The sequence below is a fragment of the Chiloscyllium plagiosum genome, unplaced genomic scaffold (assembly GCF_037043375.1).
Source record: "Chiloscyllium plagiosum isolate Xiang-an unplaced genomic scaffold, Cpla_swu_hap1 HiC_scaffold_7, whole genome shotgun sequence".
Taxonomy (NCBI): Eukaryota; Metazoa; Chordata; class Chondrichthyes; order Orectolobiformes; family Hemiscylliidae; genus Chiloscyllium; species Chiloscyllium plagiosum.
Genome location: NW_028270145.1, coordinates 57,581,750 through 57,602,322, shown reverse-complemented (window position 1 = coordinate 57,602,322; position 20,573 = coordinate 57,581,750). Strand labels below are relative to the sequence as shown.

Here is a 20,573-nt window from a genome sequence, read left to right as displayed (position 1 = left end):
CCTTCCTGCCTGTGGATGTATGGCTATCTCCTATTAAGCTTCTCCACCAGGAATTCCAGAATCATATCCATGAACCTGTTCACCCCCCAACATTGACTCTGAGCCATCCTGAAACAATGTTATTGTGTACACTTTCAATTGGTCATAATATTGAAAAGTGCACTTTGAAACAGGCATATCTCATTCACAAAGCATCTACTTAATGTCTGTTTCAACCTGACACTGTTCACTCCTTTGTCCGATAAGTGGAATGTATGTTAACGGTGAATCGACATAAAACCTTAGCAAGACCACATTCTGAGTATGTTGTCCAGTTTTGCACTGCTAATGCTGGGAAAGACGTTAAGTAATAGATTGGACTTCAGATTTACTGGAATGCTGTCAAGTATGAGGAAGCACAAGGAACAGAGGAAATTAAGGTGTGATTTGTAAGAGATGTTTATGATTATGAAGAGTAGATAAGAAACATGCTTGCATTTGTCAAGGGATCTGAAGCGCAGAGATGTGGACATAAGGTTAAATTTAAGAAAAATAGAGCACAAGAGGAACTTGGTTAGTTTCGGATTGTGAGGCTGTGGAATTTGCTACCATTGTTAGTGATTGAGGCAAGAGATCATGTCAATGAAAGGAATATTGTAATGTAGGGACAAGGCAAGGATTTCAAAACTATTATTCATATGGTTAAACACAAACATGAATCAAACAGGCTGTTTTCATGCTATAGTTTCCATGTGATCCTACTGGACTTGATACTGAGCATCTGAAAAATGTGGAACAACAATCAACACAGTCAGCTCTTTCGATCTCAAGATCATGTCTGTTCTCACAGATTCTGTACCTGATATCAAGTCATGCATATGTCACAATTTCCTTCAAATATATCCACTTCAGGATTATCAAAGTTTACAAGACTGTCACTCATTTCATTTACTAATTTAAAAAGTAATTAACCACAACTGAAATCTCAAATAAATTTATGTGGCAAAAGGATTAACATGGATAAACTCAAGGTAAAAAATCCTTAGTAAGACTTCAGTTTGATAACTGGGTACACATTTAGGATTCACATTTGAGGCAATTCAGTGCAGGGTCACTGGCATGAGGAAGCCCATAGAGAAAAGACAAGAAAAATCAGGCATCTATTAATTTGTGTTCGAGGTGGTTAAAAGGGAGAACTGAGAGATTTTGTTATTCATCCATAAGATATTGGTATCACTAGTTAAGCCAGCGTTTATTACCCATCTTTCATTGCCCTTGAGAAGGTGATGTTAAACTGTCTTGTTGAATTGCTGCAGTATTTGGGTTGTAGGCCCATCCACAGTGCTATTAGGAAGGTAGTTCCAGGATTTTGATTCAATGACGATGAAGGAAAAGAGATATGTTTCCAAGTCAGGATGGTGTGGGATCTGGAGGAAAAGTTGTGGCATGCATCTGTTGCCCTTAGCTCTGTAGGTGATAGTGATATGGCTTTGGTGTTGTCAGAGGATCCTTGGTGAGTGACTCAGTACCAAAGTTTCAGTGTGTGCTGTGACAGGATCATGCCTGGAAATCTTAGACAGACCTGACTTCCAGTCTGGCAAGGAGGATGCAGGAGTAGATCACTGCCACATGGTTGTTGCCTGCTGCTGCTGCAAGGTAGTAAGTCAACACCATAATTATCATTCCACTCTGCCCAAACACAAAGAGTTGTGGTCCTTTTTTAAATGTAAAATGTAGGATTAAGAGCAGAAGAAATGTTCACACACTAAGGATTGTGAGAATGTGGAATGCTGTAATGGTGTAATTCATTATAATATTACAATATTACATTGCAACAGTGACTACACTTCAGAAATATTTACTTGGCTATGAAGTTCTTTGGTATAACAAATGGTTATGAGAAGTGCAATATAAACATGTCAGCTTCATTCTTTTTAAAGCAGACCCCATGCCAAGATTTAACTATAGATATGCTGAAGGAAAATGAATACAACAATTGGAAATAGAATGGACATTTTGATTAGGATTGCTGGTGACACGGAGGAGAAAAAAACTGTACAAAATGCTTACAGAAAACTATTTAATTCATAAGCCATGCAATGAAAGTTTGCCAGAAAATATATCTACCATGTGTGTATTTATTTCTTCAGTTTTAGATTATGCGTGAACTATTTGTGCCTTTAGGCTTGACTATTTCAAAGTACTGACTACCTCATGTAAAACTGCAGTTATCCAGAACTCTGTCTCTGTCTGAACACGCAGCAATCCTTATTCATCCCTGTGCTTGCTGCCCCACATTAACTCCCATTAGGCAACCTCTTGATTTTAAAATTCTCAACCTTTCTCCAAGATTGATACTCAGCCCTGCCCTTCTTATCTCTTATTTCTATCCATCTGAGATATCTGCAATCTTCTAATCCTGGGCTCTTGAGCACCCCCAACTTTAATCACTCCATAATTGGCAGACATGTATTCAGGTATGAAGATGTTAAACTCTAATGCTATCCCGAATTGGCTGTGTCCTTCATCCCACTATATAGGCAGCCCTTAAACCTTGGCAAAAGTGAGGACTGCAGATACTGGAGATCAGAGTCAAGAGTGTGATGCTGGAAAATCACAGCAGGTCAGGCAGCATCCGAGGAGCAGGAGAATTGATGTTTCAGGAAAAAGCCCTTTATCCTGATGAAGGGCTTTTGCCCGAAACATCGATTCTCCTGCTCCTCGGATGCTGCCTGACCTGCTGTGCTTTTCCAGCACCACACTCTTGAGTCCTTAAACCTTGCCTGTTTGAACAAACCTTTGGTAATTTCCCCTCATATCTCCTTTTGTGGCTCAGTTTCAAATTTTGTTTAGTAAAATTCCTGTGAGACATTTCACATAGTAAAGGTTAAATGTGCTACATAAAGGCAAATTATTGTTACTTAAGTTTATCAATTTGAATTTGCACCTAAATTAGATATCATGCCTTGTCTATTGCTGTTCCACATGTAGCATTCAAAGAATTTACTGATTGTTAAAGTATGTATTCAGATCATTGTGCAATCCATGCCTGGGTGATGAAGATTAAGGAAGAATGGCCTTTCATAATTCTGTTAAATACGTGCCGGCTATTTCCACATTCCAACGGCAATGTTTTTCTGCTGTTTGTGACGCTCTTCTGTGGAAGTTACATCAGACAAATGGAAAAAAGTGGAAATTCATTCTCCTAAGATTTTGCCACAGAAGTGGGCAATTTTGCATTCTCACTTTTATATGTGTTTAATTTATAATTCAACCTTTCAAGTGCAGGAAGTAAAGGATAAAAGCTTCAGGCAGTTTGTGTCAGTTTGACCAATATCTGTAAAATGCTAACTTGAAAAAGATAGATCAGATAGTTCAGGTACAAATTTCATTTCCTTCCCACCAAAGGGCTGACGTATCTTTTAATTCATTCTTCCCAGCCCAAATCTCCCTTTGTTTTGAGAAAATATGCTACCTGTACCCCAAGAAAATTGTTAAGGGCATAAAGAGGCATAAATATATCTTTGGGGTATTTGATCCATATTATTTTTTATCTTTTATTAATGCTATTAAAGTTTATGAAAACAGATTTGTAAAATAATTGAGTATGCAAAAAGGGATTTAGCACTTAGTTTATAAAATGCCATTAATTTCATTGAGCGAAAACAATCAACCTGAAATTTTCCTATCTATTGGAATGTTAAATCTGATGTATCAAAGGGCCGGAGTTTGTTATATGTTCTCCAATATTTTGAGTTTTCCTTCTAATGAAGGTTCCAAATTATAAAGGGAGGGGAGGGAATTGGACATTCTTAACAAGTCGGGATAGAAGAGTGAGGAAATTCTGGTTGCAATTTATCCAACAGTCACTTGAGGTCGCCCTTCCCTACCTCTGGGATGCACATTTGACAAAATTCTAGAAGCAGTTTGCTATGCTCTGATTTGGCTAACAGAGACCCAAAATTGCTGTGCCAAATAATGAGTGTTGTCACTGCACAACCATGGAACAGCAGCAAGATGTCAGTTTGTTTACTTAGCACTCCAGAAGATTATTGTTGGTTCAATTATTATACATAAATATAGAATGCTAAGAAAAACGAAATAGGACACAATCAAATCAATACTTTCGCCAAAATAAAGCCTTCATGTCATTGCAAATCAGTCTTGAAAGGGATTGAAAATAATATGTAACACAGTCACAGAACAATGAAGTTTGAAATTCTATCCTTCCAAAGGACAACAATATCTGAAATACATGATGCTTGGTAAAAGATTTATCCCTATATTAGGTGGCTCCAATCAGAAATTGAAGCAGACACTGTGAAAGAGCACTATAATCAGAGTTATAGGTCTACAAAATCACAGCACAATAGTCAGTATCTTGTTACAGAGATTGAGCGATATGTGTGGATCTATCCTCCAAAATAACCCTGAGAGAATCTGTAAATTCATTGTGGTAAGCTGCATTGTACATAAGTTCACCATACAAGGGGAACCTTTTGAATTAGCAGAGAAGGAAAATCAGGAGGAGCACGAGAATAAAATGACCAAGAAGCCATGAATGAAGGGGAAGAGTAAGAATCAGTAATACCCATTGTCAGAACTCCACAGCTGCTAAATAATACAATAATATTGAATTACCCTCCCCCATCATGCATCAGCAGTCCTTATACCGGAGGTATCATCGTACTGGAAGATTGGAAGGAGGTGAATGTTATTCCTCTTTTCAAGCAGGGTAATTGGGAAATCCCTAGCAATTACAGACCAGTCAGTCTTACGTCTGTGGTCAGCAAAGTTTTGGAAAGCATTCTGAGGGATAGGACTTGTGACTATTTGGCAAAGCATTGTGTGATTAAAGGCAGTCAGCAAGGCTTTGTGAGTGGCAGGTCATGCCTCACAAATTTTATTGGGTTCTTTGAGAAGGTGTTAAGACAGGTCGATAACGGTCGAGCAGTGGATGTAGTGTATATGGACTTCAGCAAGGCATTTGATAGGGTTTCCCATGGTAAGCTCATTCATAAAGTTAGGAAGTAAGGGATACAGGGAGATTTGGCTATCTGGATTCCGAAATGGCTGGCTAACAGAAGGCAGAGAGTGGTTGTAGATGGAAAGTATTCTGCCTGGAGGTCAGTGTTGAGTGGAGTCCCACAAGGCTCTGTTCTTGGGCCTCTGCTCTTTGTAGTTTTTATAAATGACTTGGATGAGGAGGTTCTGGGGTGGGTTAGTAAATTTGCAGATGACACAAAGGTTGGAGGTGTCATCGATAGTATAGAGGGCTACTGCAGGTTGCAGCGTGACATAGACAGGACGCAGAGCTGGGCTGAGAAATGGCAGATGGAGTTCAACCTGGATAAATGCGAAGTGATACACTTTGGAAGGTCGAACTCGAATGCTAAATTTAGGATTAAAGACAGGGTTCTGGGCAATATGGAGGAACAGAGGGATCTGGGTGTGCAAGTACATAGATCCCTCAAAGTTGCCACCCAAGTGGATAGGGTTGTTAAGAAAGCATATGGTGTTTTGGCTTTCATTAACAGGAGGATCGAATTTAAGAGCCATGAGGTTTTGCTGCAGCTCTACAAGTCCCTGGTGAGACCACACTTGGAATATTGTGTTCAGGTCTGGTTGCCCTATTATAGGAAAGATACAGAGGCTTTGGAGAGGGTGCAGAGAAGGTTTACCAAGATGCTGCCTGGACTGGAGAGCTTGCCTTATGGAGAAAGGTTGAGTAGCTCGGACTTTTCTCTCTGGAGAGAAGGAGGAAGAGAGCGGACCTGATCGAGGTGTACAAAATAATGAGAGGAATAGATAGAGTCAATAGCCAGAGACTTTTGCCCAGGGCAGGATTGATTGATAGGAGAAGTCATAGTTTGAAGATATTAGGAGGAAGGTATAAAGGAAACGTCAGAGGTAGGTTTTTTACCCAGTGAGTTGTAAATGCATGGAATGTGTTGCCAGCTGTGGTGGTGGAAGCAGGGTCACTGGGGACATTTAAGTGACTGCTGGGCATGCACATGGATAGCAATGAGTTGAGGGGTGCGTATGTTAAGTTACTATATTTTACATTAGGATTAAATCTTGGTACAACATTGTGCCAAAGGGCCTGTTCTGTGCTGTACTTTTCTATGTTCTATACACTAGGAGAAAGTGAGGACTGCAGATGCTGGAGATCGGAGCTGAAAATGTGTTGCTGGAAAAGCGCAGCAGGTCAGGCAGCATCCAAGGAGCAGGAGAATCGACGTTTCGGGCATGAGCCCTTCTTCAGGAATAAGGAAAGTGTGCCAAGCAGGCTAAGATAAAAGGTTGGGAGGAGGGACTTGGGGGAGGGGCATTGGAAATGCGATAGGTGGAAGGAGGTTAAGGTGAGGGTGATAAGGTGAGGGTGATAGGCCAGAGTGGGGGTGGGGGCGGAGAGGTCAGGAAGAAGATTGCAGGTTAGGAAGCTGGTGCTGAGTTCGAGGGTTGGGACTGAGACAATGTGGGGGGAGGGGAAATGAGGAAACTGGAGAAATCTGAGTTCATCCCTTAAAGTTGGAGGGTTCCTAGGCGGAAGATGAGGCGCTCTTCCTCCAGCCGTCGTGTTGCTATGGTCTGGCGATGGAGGAGTCCAAGGACCTGCACGTCATTGGTGGAGTGGGAGGGGGAGTTGAAGTGTTGAGCCACGGGGTGGTTGGGTTGTCCCAGAGGTGTTCTCTGAATCGTTCCGCAAGTAGGCGGAACCAACCACCCCGTGACTCAACACTTCAACTCCCCCTCCCACTCCACCAAGGATATGCAGGTCCTTGGTCTCCTCCATCGCCAGACCATAGCAACACGACGGCTGGAGGAAGAGCGCCTCATCTTCCGCCTAGGAACCCTCCAACCACAAGGGATGAACTTAGATTTCTCCAGTTTTCTCATTTCCCCTCCCCCACCTTGTCTCAGTCCCAACCCTCGAACTCTGCACCACCTTCCTAACCTGCAATCTTCTTCCTGACCTCTCCACCCCTACCCCCACTCCGGCCTATCACCCTCACCTTATCACCCTCACCTTAACCTCCTTCCACCTATCACATTTCCAACACCCCTCCCCCAAATCCCTCCTCCCTACCTTTTATCTTAGCCTGCTTGGCATACTTTCCTCATTCCTGAAGAAGGGCTCATGCCCAAAATGTCGATTCTCCTGCTCCTTGGATGCTGCCTGACCTGCTGCGCTTTTCCAGCAACACATTTTCAGCTATGTTCTATACACTGACAAGATGAATCGCCTACTCTTATACATATTCATGAGTATTGGCCTGCCAATAACTGACCCTCAGGGTCAAGAATGACTTGCTTCGACTCTGGGTCGGGAGGTCCTGTGGTGACTGAATAATCCAATCCTTGCGCTGTACACTCTGCCACTAGGGGTGTTTGACCAGAGAGTCAGTGGGAGGTTCTGGATTCTGTGCACTCTTTCTGCTGCTTGTGCTTGGCCTTCATGTGCTCCACATGGTGACACTCAACGTGGTTGAGGCCTTTGTGGATTCTTCTTCTCCAGTTTGTGTCGTCTTGTGCAAGTGATTACCACGTGTCAGTGGAGTTAGTGTGCTTGTTTAAGAAGGCTTTCAGCGTGACCTTGTAGCACTTCCTCTTCCCTCCCAATGATCATTTACCACTGTGGAGTTTGGAGTAGAAAACTTGTTAAGAGAGTTTTGTATCTGGCACATAGACAATGTGGCCCACCCATCACAGCTGGCTGTGTGTAACCAGTGCCTTGATACTGGGAATATTGGCCTGGGAGAGGACACTCGTGTTGGTATTCCTATCCTGCAGGATTTTCAATCAACTACAAAGCAATGAAGTTGTATCTCAGCAAAGGAGCTTGTCATGATTGTCTAAGGATTAAATGTGGTGACATTTGAAACCATTCTAGTGATCATTTCTTATTCTAATGTTTCTAATGGTGCTTGCCCAGTGCCTGTGCCATGACAAGTGGAAAGCTGTCAGACCCCCACTAAGGGCTGTTGAGATGGTCTTAACGGGCAGCTACTAGAAACACCAGCTGTAAAAACCGGAGTCAGTCTGGCTCTCTCTGGAACTTAGACCATCCTGAGTGTCTTTTGAGGTCAGGAAGGAGGCATTGTGTCATCCTGATAAATAGTTTCCATTCACTATCCATGCATGCTCTTTGGTGATTGTCTATGAAGAGAAAGGGAGTATGTGTTGTGTGTAGCCTGATGAAGAATTGTGAGGATACATCTCTTGGGGCAAAAAAGGTGTTGTTCATACATGAAAGATAACACAGGTCTGAGGAATTGAGGGAAGCTAGTATATTTGAGGTGATGAAAAGCCAGGGTTAAGGAGGCCAAAGCTTTCCTTTTAGGGATGGGCGAGCATTGAAAATGTACTGCCTTACAAAGAAATAAGAATGAATTAAGTTTATCTTCATAAGACTCCTGTGTTTTGGGTGGTTTTGCCTGTCAGGGAGGCTTATTTGGATACCCTGCTTAAATTTCAGATTAAAATACAATAATGGTCCCCTCTAACCTTGTCAGACACCAATGTGCTCATTTAAAGAAAACGCACCCAGCTTTGGATGGATGTCTGATGAAAGGTTGAGGGAGTTGGGGCTTTTCTCACTGGAGCGAAGAGGGATGAGAGGTGACTTGATAGAGATGTACAAGATGGTAAGAGGCAGAGATAGAGTGAATAGTTAGAGACTTTTTCCCAGGGCAGAGATGGCTGTCACAAGGGAGCATAATTTTAAGGTGATTGGAGAAAGGTTTAGGGGAGATGTCAGAGGTAAATTCTTTACACAGAGAGTGGTGGGTGGGTGGAATGCACTGCCAGCAGTGGTAGTACAGTCAGCTCCATTAGGGATGTTTACATGACTCTTGGATAGGCACATGGATGATAGTAAAATGAAGGGTATGTAGATTAGTTTGATCTTAGAGTAGGATAAAAGGGCGGCACAACATCAAGGGCCGAAGGGCCTGTACTTTTCTGTATTGTATGTTCTATGTCCTTGGCAGTCCTCCAGATTGAAATTACTGAACATCAAAGTGCATATATTCTAGAGTGCTGCATTATTAAGATGATTAAAAATTGTTCTGTTTAGTATCAGTTTAGTAATACCGTTTTATGATTAGATTTTTTTAACAACTTTTTCATTTAACTTAAATGACAAACCTTTGGAAAAAGCTTGCTACAAAATAATCTACTGACCACAAATTCTCATTTTTTCACAGTTGCTAAATCCAAATTTTATTCATGAAGGTAAGTTTATAATTTTCTGCATCCTCAGTGCTGAAGCTGTATTTATTATGAATGATTACAATACTGATTTATTTGACCAGATTTGGATGTTTTACATTTTAGATTTTGTTTTCACTGACACCAGTCTTTCTCTTTCACACAGTGCCACCTGAATTTCTCATCCCTTTAGCTGATTTGACATGTGCTATTGGTGAAACAGTCATATTACGTTGTAAAGTATGTGGACGACCCAAACCTACTGTGAGCTGGAAAGGACCAGATCAAAACGTACTTGTTAATGACACTCGCTATACCCTATCATTCAGGTAACTTTATCAGCTAGATCTCCACAAAATGTAGCATAATTGTAGAAGCAATAACATTTTCTCCCATGCAGAAAAAGAATGTGCGTCTACTGAAGAGGTTTCAATCTTTTCTCATCAGATAAAGCTTCAGAAAAAAAACTAAAGGAGGTAAAACTGACTTATTTTCTGCTCATGTCCTGGTTGTGGCTTTTCCTACCAGGAGATCTGCTATTCCACAACCTGTCTGTCTTGCACCATCCTCACATATCCACTGTAATTCATTTGTAACCACTCTGTGATATCCATCATCGAACTAGACTTAGGTTGAATCCACTTCCTGCTGGCCTGCACTTTGCCCTTTGGAAGCGATCTGTTCCTAGCTCAGATAAAATGGCCAAAATACTGACACTTTTTTTTTGGAGATCACTTTTTTGCAATGTTGAACACCTCTTTATTCATCTTATGATCTGTCTGTGAAATTTTAAGCAAACCTCTGAGCATCCACATTTCAAAGGCCTCGAATTTCTTTGACAGATTTAATGTAATATCTTGATGTCATTAGAAAAGAAAACTCAGCCATGCTCTAAATTATCATATGCCATTAGAGATCCCATGACCTCATTGACACATGGTGTTGGATGATAGAAGAGTGTCTTAAGGTATCAGCAAAAATGCACTGTGCTACTGTTCCCCTCTAATATCTGCACAGTGCCAGAAAGCAGAAAACAGCTGCCTCTGCATTAGCTAAAGTACCAGAGTATGCAGTAAAGCTATCCTGTCTTTTGGAGACAGTAAGGACTGCAGAAGCCAGAGTCAATAGACATGAAGATGGAAAAGGTAAAATGACTGCAGATGCTGGAAACCAGATTCTGGATTAGTGGTGCTGGAAGAGCACAGCAGTTCAGGCAGCATCCGAGGAGCAGTAAAATCGACATTTCCGGCAAAAGCCCTTCATCAGGAATAACGGCCTGAAGAGTGGAGAGATAAGCTAGAGGAGGGTGGGGGTGGGGAGAAAGTAGCATAGAGTACAATAGGTGAGTGGGGGAGGGGATGAAGGTGATAGGTCAGGGAGGAGGGTGGAGTGGATTGGTGGAAAAGAAGATAGGCAGATAGGACAGGTCATGGGGACAGTGCTGAGCTGGAAGTTTGGAACTAGGGTGAGGTGGGGGAAGGGGAAATGAGGAAACTGTTGAAGTCCACATTGATGCCCTGGGGTTGAAGTGTTCCGAGGCGGAAGATGAGGCGTTCTTCCTCCAGGCGTCTGGTGGTGAGGGAGCGGCAGTGAAGGAGGCCCAGGACCTCCATGTCCTCGGCAGAGTGGGAGGGGGAGTTGAAATGTTGGGCCACAGGGCGGTGTGGTTGATTGGTGCGGGTGTCCCGGAGATGTTCCCTAAAGCATTTTGCTAGGAGGCATCCAGTCTCCCCAATGTAGAGGAGAGTGCATCGGGAGCAACGGCTACAATAAATGATTAGTGGATTGCAGGTAAAACTTTGATGGATGTGGAAGGCTCCTTTAGGGCCTTGGATGGAGGTGAGGGAGGAGGTGTGGGTGCAGGTTTTACAGTTCCTGCGGTGGCAGGGGAAGGTGCCAGGATGGGAGGGTGGGTTGTAGGGGGGGCGTGGACCTGACCAGGTAGTCACGGAGGGAACGGTCTTTGCGGAAGGCGGAAAGGGGTGGGGAGGGAAATATATCCCCTGGTGGTGGGGTCTTTTTGGAGGTGGCGGAAATGTCGGCGGATGATTTGGTTTATGCGAAGGTTGGTAGGGTGGAAGGTGAGCACCAGGGGCGTTCTGTCCTTGTTATGGTTGGAGGGGTGGGGTCTGAGGGTGAAGGTGCAGGATGTGGATGAGATGCATTGGAGGGCATCTTTAACCACGTGGGAAGGAAAATTGCGGTCTCTAAAGAAGGAGGCCATCTGGTGTGTTCTGTGGTGGAACTGGTCCTCCTGGGAGCAGATACGGCGGAGGCGGGGGAATTGGGAATATGGGATGGCATTTTTGCAAGAGGTAGGGTGGGAAGAGGTGTAATCCACGTAGCTGTGGGAGTCGGTGGGTTTGTAAAAAATGTCAGTGTCAAGTCGGTCGTCATTAATGGAGATGGAGAGGTCCAGGAAGGTCCAGTGAAGATGGAAAAGCACAGCAAGTCAGACAGCATCCGAGGAGCAGGAAAGTCAACATTTTGGACTGAAACCCTTCATCAGGACTTTGTTTTTGCAAAAGCCACCTCAAGGCATGCACATTGGTGTGCAATAATTCATACCATCAACTGACAGTCAGATTGACAGGATGGATGTTTGCTGATATGATACATAATTTGCCTTAATTTGTGGAACTGTCAAGTTTGGGAATAATATAGGGAGTTAGAATAATGGTGAGTTCATGTGAATTAGTATAAAATCACAGGAAGAGTGATATACGGTTTTGAAACATCCATAAATACAACAACTTAGACTCTGTGTGGTGTGCATGTTCCCATGAGAAAGATATTCAGTTCCATTAAAATAAAAAGTTTACTTTGGAAATTTCTAAATCACAACAAGAACAACTTACTTGTATAAATCACTGATGATATACAAAAATGTCAAAGTTGAATTACAGGGTCGCTACAAAAAAAAATTTGACATTGAGCCATCCAGCTGATGTTAGGGCAGATTATAAAATAACTTGGTCAAAAAGCATGATTTTAAGACTGACATAATTAATGAAATGATAGTTTTGGCTGGAAATTCCAGAGCTTAGGATTGGCTATCAATAGAGACATTTGATGGAACACCACCATCTGCAAGTTCCTCTCCAAGCCACTCACCACCCTGACTTGGAAATATGCCACTATTCCTTCACAGTCGTTGGGTCAAACTACTGGAACTCCCTCCCTACTGACATTGTGGATCAACCCACAGGAAGTGGACTGCAGCAATTCAAGAAAACAGCTCACCTCCACCTTCTCAGGGCAAAGTGACACCCAATCCCCCAAATGAATAATAAAAGATTATTATTTGGAGGTTGGAATTGAAAGGGAAGACAAAAGATGGATTTGAAAACAAGGACAAGAATTTTAGAATCAGTGTGTTATTTTAGATCAGGAGTCAGTTTAGATCAGCACAGGATAATAAATGTACAGGATTTGCTGTTTATTATGATACATGCACCATTGTTTTGGCTAGTCTCAAATTTAAAGAAGCTGCAACAGATGTTCACAAAATCTGCCAAATCTGTGTCATGCTGCAGTCACAACCAATGTCTGAATCTTAACATGCCCTAGGGCTTTATTCAGAACTGTATAATTGGTCCAATAATCTCTTGCAATCGCTGATGGTTGTTTAAACTTTCCATTTACCAGTCATGGTCATCATGACTTGAAAGTGACAAGTAGCTTAAAGCCTCTTTACAGCATCCAGAAGTTGCCCTGATTTTCTGGACTTTGACAGTTACCTAGGAGTCCCTCAGATCATGACATATCTCTTGCATTGCATTTCACAGATTGGCAATGGATTCTTCCTAAATTCCATCATATGGATCACAGAATGTATCATATCAATACTCTGCTAAAGTAGCTCTTTTAAAGACAATTCTCCAGACGTCTTGGTCCTTAGTCAGTAGCTCATTTAATTTTTAAGATGTTAAGGGACAAGGATAATGCAGAAGCAAAGACATTGGAGAGGTAATGGCATAGTGCTACTGTCACTGGGCTAGTTACATAATAATGTTGTGGGGACATGGGTTTGAATTCCACTATGGTGGATGGTGAAATTTTAATTTAATTAAACTCTGGAATTAAAAGTTAGTCTAATGGCAACCAATATCAATTGTCAGAAATATCCACCTGCTTCACTATGTACTTTAGGAAAGGAAATCTGTCATCCTTATCTGATCTGGCCTACATGTGACTCCAGATCCTCAGCAATGTGGTTGACTCTTAATTGCCCTCTCATTTGGCTCAACAAGCCATTGTGTTCAAGGGCAATTGGGAGAGGCAATAAATGCTGACCCAGCCAGCAATGCTCACTCCCAAGAACAAATAACAAATAAGGTTTGACTTTAACACCAGGCCGGTTCTCTAAAGTTAAACCCACTGGCTATCTCTTTGGCTGTTCTGGTTGGGAGGTTGGTGGCAAATCACCCAGCCCAGAACCTGCCCACTGACCTCATGTAAATGGCAGGATTGAATATGGGGACTTTGAGTTAGAATTAGAATTAGAATATCATTTATTGTCAGATGTTCTCAAGTATAGAAATACAGCAGTTCATGTGACAATAATGGATATTCTAATGATGAAACGTTTACAATGTCACCCCATATGGCACCATCTTAAGTACAAGGTACCTAGGTTCAGACCTTAGATACAAAATACAGAAAGAATGGGGAAAAGAAAAGTTATGTTACTTGCAAATGTTCACAGTATATGTTAGAAAAATGAGAATAAAGTTAAAAAGATTAGCATTACAGTCTTTCAATACAGGCCTGCAGTAGATCAGCACAGGAGGCTTCTACACATGGTCTGCCTGAGCTCGCAAGCCGCTGACCGCCCATACCAGTCCCCAATCCAACAACTGTCCCCGCTCTACTTCGGGGAGCGGGGGAGGAATATCCTTGACAGCTGTTCATGACAACAATAGACAATCTCAGTCAACTGGCTCCCAATGGCTTCAAGGGTTTTTTTAATATATCAGCTTACTCACTTCATTAACATTTGTTCAAATTTAAACAATAAGTATAGACTTTGGTTTATTTACCTCAAATAAGATCCATTGCTCCAATTTCCACTCTAATGATCTGGTTAATTGTAGAGACTGATAATTTTCAATTGATATCAAAGGGTTATGTTAAAATACTTGAAGAGAAGCAAAAAGTACACAAAACGTTCATTATGGAAAATGTAAAGGTTTATTCTTATTCAAGAAATTAAATTGGCTTAGGCCATAATAAGATAACTGTGCATGGTCTGTAGACAATATGGGCTCCGTGTACAAAAAAAAGCCTCATTTTGTTTGAATTTAAAGACTTTATTCATATGAGGTTCATGATGTATGGAACTGCATTAATATTCATATTTTAAATTGATGATGAAAGTTGGTCAACATTCCTTTTTGCTAAAAGTTTAAATTTGTGATTTCCTTTTATAGTGATTCAGGAGAGGTTATGCTTAAAATTTGCAATATCATGCCTCAAGACAGTGGAATATACAGCTGTCAGGCTATGAATGAAATGGGATCAACATCATCTTCAGCTACAATTAAAGTGCAGGGTAATTGAATTTTTTCAAATCATTTTAATAACAGACTGCTTGATGAACTGTTTGATGAACACCTTCTCCTTGTCGAAAGTTCTTCTCCTTTATATTTCTATCTGTTTTTGAATCTCTAATTTGGGATATTAAATAAGTAGTTCAGATATTTCATTGGTTGACAGTAATCAGGTAAATTTACTTCGAAGAAAATGTTGACATCTCAGATTGAATTTGCATTGTGAATAATCACTGGGGTTTGAGGCTGCATTGGACTGAGATTTAAATCTTCAATGACAAAGATCAGGCAAGCACATTATTAATAAGTGAACCAATTGTTTATGTTATCATGCTATTGGTGTATTTTACTATAAACTGAAGGAAACGAAAAAATACTTGAACTCACTGCAAGAAATGTGAAGATATATTTTCTGTTAATCTCAATTCCCCACATTTTAAGTAAATTTGAAAGTGTATTGGAAAAAGCAACAACCCTTTTAATCTTCCCATCCCTGCAATGATAAGTATATTTACAAGGATGTCTTTTTCCTGGTTCTGTTTTAAATAACCATCAAGCTTTCACTTGTCTCTTATTTTGTACTGTGAGCACAATTTCATTACACTTGTAGCACAATTAAAAGATGCTGCTTTAATAGTGCTTCAGTAAACATCATTTGGGATTATTCTTATTAATGGGGGAACAGGGAATTTTAACTCCAAGGTACTATGAAATTGATGGGAGGCAGACAGTAATCCAGTGAAACAAATTATGCCAATAATGTTTTGAAAACCATCATAAATATTCTAGGCTTAGTGTGAGGGTGTTAAACCAAGAGAAAAACAGTTATCTGTCTCAATGCAAATGTGTTGTGGTAGACTGCTGCAATTTTGTTTGCGATGCAAGACTTTTATGGGTTTGCAAGTCATCAAGTATGAGACTTCAATAACATTGACAAGCATGATAATTCATTAAATTATTTAAAATTCCTGACGCCCTCATCCTTTCCTCAAATATTGAAACAATTCCCGTTCCAGAAAGTATTTCATGTTCAGTTATGACTTATTGCTCTGTACCTGCTGTGTTGATTATCTCCCCATTTTCAGGTGTGCCAGCAGCTCCAGGCCGGCCTATAGCCCAGGAGAGGAGCAATAGCTCTGTTATTCTGAGATGGTTACCTCCAGCAAGCACAGGAAACTGCACCATTTCCAGTTACACTGTTGAATATAGAGAAGAAGGTAATCAATGAACAATATACGATGTCTTCCAGAACATTGTATTTCAACAACATTTTATTTTCAGTAAAGATTGTGTATGTGTTCTGTCAAGCTGTTCTTCACATTTACTTGCAAGAAGTGTGAAGATATATTTTCTGTTAATCTCAGTTCCCCACATTTTAAGTAAATTTGAAAGCGCATTGATTAAAATAAGAAGAAAAGTAACTTGAAAATGTTTTGATTATTAGCTATTCAAATAAGGAATTCAGGTACATGGAAAAAGTAATGTTGGAATAGGAGCAGGCTGGTCAACTACTCAAGCCTTATGCTAGGGGTCAATTAATCCATTGGTCAGCCTTAGGATGTGTGCCTTAATGGGTTATTCAAGCATTATATTTGCACCAAATGGAAATGGTGGATGTTTGAAGGACAAAAAAGCTTCACAAAGGGTGGAAATATACATGCTGCTCCACTTGATGTTTCATGTGGTTTTCTCATAACGTGAAAATTCTGCCTCAAGAATTTTCTGCTTTTCAAAGTATTTCAGTCATGGTGAAATCTTTATATAATTTGTTCATTCAGTAAGCCATGCCATGCTATTCAATATGAAGTATCAGTATTATTTTGCTTTCGCATTTCTGAATGGTGACCACCCATATATATATTCACAATTCACATTTTGTATCTGGCATATAACACTGCCTCTATGGAAGAATTTTTGGATCTTTCAAAGTTGATTTATATATCTCAATCTATGGTAATTTTGATGTAGGTGGGGTATTTAGCATATTTGGTTACTATTAAGACGTTATGCCAAGTTTTCACAATCTTCCCCAAACAGAACTCTTAAGGCCATTGTTGAGAACAACTAAAAACATGCAGTTGTTTTCATTAATGTTTGCAAATATTAGTAGTTCTAAAAACTGCAGTTTGTATATTTCTCTGCATGTACAATTTCTAAAATATTACTGAATAAGATGTTTTCTTTAATATGTTTTTGTTGATCTTGTTCAGATATCCAGATACAAATTATCAATAACTAAGTGTTAATGTAGCTGTTATCACTTTTGTTGTGATATGTAACTGGCTTACCTAACTCCAGCTCAGTGTCCACCTGTTTTGACAGCAGTCAGATTTTCTCAATGTTTTGTACATAAATTAGATCTATCCTTTGTTAGTTCATGCCAGAAAGCTGGAGCAGCCAAGTTGTAGGTTACATCTACCAGTCTTTTTTGTTCAAATGTTCTAGTTCTCTGACAACAGAACACTTCATTGCATTTTGCTGAGCAGATTAATGTGCTAGTAGAAGTAAAACTTTATGTATGAGCATTCCTAACTTGTTTTGATGTAATGCAGAAACTGAAGTAAGTGACTATTTACCTTTTAAGTACAGTAATGATTTCTCACAATTGTCAGCTGACCAGTAATGTCCAGCAATGTACCTGCCATATTAGTTTAAATACTGTGACTTTTTAAATTGAAAATAATAATATCATTAACAAAATCAAGTACTTGCACTGAAATGGAAGAAAAAATAATATTGGAGTCCTTCAATGTTTAGGAACACTGGCATGGCAGCAATCAGTAGCATCCACTTTGGACACCTACCTTGTGATTGAGGACCTGATTCCAGGCTGTCAGTACCAGTTCCGAGTCAGTGCAAGTAATCCTTGGGGAATCAGCTCACCAAGTGAGCCATCTGATTTTGTAACACTGTCTTGCAGCAATGGTAAGTGCAGCTGAGTTCTAATTAGCCAAATGTCTTAGAAAATGTTCTCTGAGAGAAATTCTGAAAGATGAAATACTAATTTATCGAGGATTACAGAGCCTTATCATTTCTGCTCTTTATATTTACTTCTCAAGTGAAAAGATTCAAAATAGATAATGTACTGACACTGAAAAATGTGGACAATCACTTATCTAGGCATGAGAATGAAATTTTGCAACTTGCAAAGCATTGCTGTTGGTGGTTTACAAATGAATCAAATGCAAGAAATTTCTGATCAGAATGTCAGAACTCCATCATGTTTAACCAAACTCTAATCAAGCATGAGTTAAATTTCCACTGAGGATCATTGGCCCAGGTTCTCCCAGCTGAGGATTAGAAACCTTATCCAAAAAAAATACTCACTTCTGCCTTCAAATGATCTGGCCAGGTAACAGCAAAAGAACTGTCCAGGAATGTTCGCATTGTTGGGTCAGGGGCTTTCAGGGATCAATGAGAGCATAGTCAGATGGTATCTCGGGGGCTTCAGTTTAATAGTTACTCCAGAATTAGAGCATGTTTAAAGTTCTTCAACTTTTCCTGGTTATCCATTAAATACAGTTGAGTAAGAATCCTCTGAAATTCCTATCTCTACTTCAAAGCTAGGGACTTTCCTGGAGGATTTTAGGTGCCAGGAAATGACAAGTTTCTGGGTAATTCCTGCAGAGAGAGCCACATCAGGATTTTCTCATGGTCCTGACATGTAATTCTAATCTTCACTACTGCAATGACCAAGTCCCCATCAGAATTTCTGGGGCCTTTATTGTTTATTCAGCCCATGAACCTAATGAAAACTCATAACAAGGTTCAATGTACATTCCTGTAGGAAAATTGGGCTTGTTTGATCCTAAATCAGGCAAGGGTTGAAAGAATTGAATTGAAAAAATGTCTGTGTCATTCATTCATGAAAGCATTGTGTCAATGGCTAGGCCAGTATTTCCTGCCCAGCCCTAGTGAAATGGTGATGGTGAGCTGCCTTCCTGTACTGCCACCATCAATGGGGTGTAGAGATACTTTGGTGCTCTTAGGAAGGGAGTTTCTGAATTTTGATCCAGTGATACTGCAGGAACGGTGGGTGATATATTCCCAAGTTATGATAGTGAGTAACTTAGCCACTTGCACATGGGTGGTGCTGCCATGCTTCTACTGCCATTGTCCTCCTTTATGGTCGGGTTTGCAGGTTCAACTGGTTCTGTGAAGGACTCTCAGTCAGTTGCTGCATTCACTGTATTTGCCCACTTCCAGAGAATTACAAGTGTTGGAATTCATGTTGTAACAGTAGTGTACTGCTCAGCCTCCCCATTGGAAAACTGGAGCACCCCCCACACCCACCCCCCCCCCACACAAAAAAAATCAAGGTTGCCTCTTAGTGATATCATGTCCTGGGCAGCCTAAATGAGCATTGGGTCTGATTTCTGTCCCTCGGTGGGAGGAAGTCCTATCATGGGACAAGAAGCCCTATGATAAGGAGAGCAATGAATTCTCTGGTAAACCCAGGATTTTTCACAGGGAAGAATCAGACACCTTAAGGAGGAAGTGGGGCAGCATGATTGGGAGGCCAGTTGGGGAGGGAAGAGGGAGGTATATCATCTTGAGGAGCAGATATTTGTGATGTGCACAGGGCACCATCCCAAAGGATGGATCTCTAGTTTGCTACTTTACCATGTCAGATGCTGAAGAAGTGGATTGTTCACTGTTGGCCATCAACTGCATGATAACATGGACAACACATTGGGGCAGTTGGCTTGTTAACAAGCTTAAGAGCACATTTTTTTAAAATGAAGTGTGAGTTGCAAATTTCCACTCTCATTTGCCTACAATATCCTAAGAAATTGACATGTTGAATGTTGGGTACTTGGCCTGGCATCATCATGCTGATATTACTCTCATGTGATATGGCAGAAATCTTGATTTGCAAACAGAAAATCCCATTCTGACACTGATTTACAACTCACAGTTACTTATTGTAAGCCAGACCAGCTAGTGGACCATCACTTCTGTTGGTACAATTGCTCTCAGTATCTTCTTTGCAATTTTTAAAAATGAAGTCAATTGAAACCTGACTCAAAATTGCTTCTTCTAATTACTTATTATCTCTACTCAGAGCCTACAAGTGATGACTCAAGAATTCCATGGAAGGATAACTTTGAATCTGCTTACACAGAACTATTTGAGATTGGAAGGTAGTGTAAATCTGGATCGCAAATGTGTTTTAGGAATTTGGGAGGTATCTTACACCTTTGGTACCTTGAACATCTTACTTAATTGAAAGCTTCTGTCCAGCAATGTCCATATATTTATTGCCAAGCCCAAGTTATCCTCTGTCTGGCAATACTAGTTTTTCATCTCTTGAGTATTAATGATAATTTTTTCCACAAGAAATTGCAAGTAAAAACAAATAGTTTTTATACAATTGCTGAAAACTTTCACAAAATGAGAAAATACATTCAGACTCAACATCTTTATAAAGATTTTGTCAAGCTGTGCTTATATTTGGATTTGTCAATGTTAAGAATGTTTGGAGTTATTTGCAATATCCTTTTAATTGACTTCCTCAAATGAATCCTGCAGAACTCCACATTTTCTAAAGGGTAAATCATAAGCTTTCGGATAATCTGTGGAGCTCTCAAGAGTTTAGTTCTGAATTTAAGAGATAATTGAATGACCCTTAAGCTTGATACTTTATGACTTTTTACTTCAGAAAAATATTGAGGTATTAAATCTAAATTTTTGTTTGATTTTTTTCTTCTATTGCTAATCTGTAATGCCCCAACTTAGATCAGTGAGCTCAGGACAACAAAACTAAGTGCTTCTTGTCTGTAAAGCCTAATAGTATTACATGAGATAATGCCTTTATCCACTGGGCTA

The 20,573-nt window shown here is 40.4% G+C and overlaps 1 protein-coding gene across 6 annotated transcripts in view; it reads left to right on the top strand.

Moving 5' to 3' along the window:
• Positions 1–20,573, top strand: part of kalrna (kalirin RhoGEF kinase a) — a 734,910-nt gene that overhangs the window by 687,053 nt on the left and 27,284 nt on the right. For 4 of the 6 annotated variants that reach the window (XM_087989060.1, XM_043693728.2, XM_043693725.2 and 1 more), the window contains 6 exons: positions 9,189–9,216; positions 9,359–9,521; positions 14,625–14,746; positions 15,830–15,961; positions 17,502–17,669; positions 19,810–19,888. In XM_087989060.1, the coding sequence (XP_087845186.1) occupies positions 9,189–9,216; positions 9,359–9,521; positions 14,625–14,746; positions 15,830–15,961; positions 17,502–17,669; positions 19,810–19,888 (692 nt within the window). The remainder of the gene's footprint in view (positions 1–9,188; positions 9,217–9,358; positions 9,522–14,624; positions 14,747–15,829; positions 15,962–17,501; positions 17,670–19,809; positions 19,889–20,573) is intronic. The other 2 variants (XM_043693729.2, XM_087989063.1) reach the window with 1 other exon arrangement.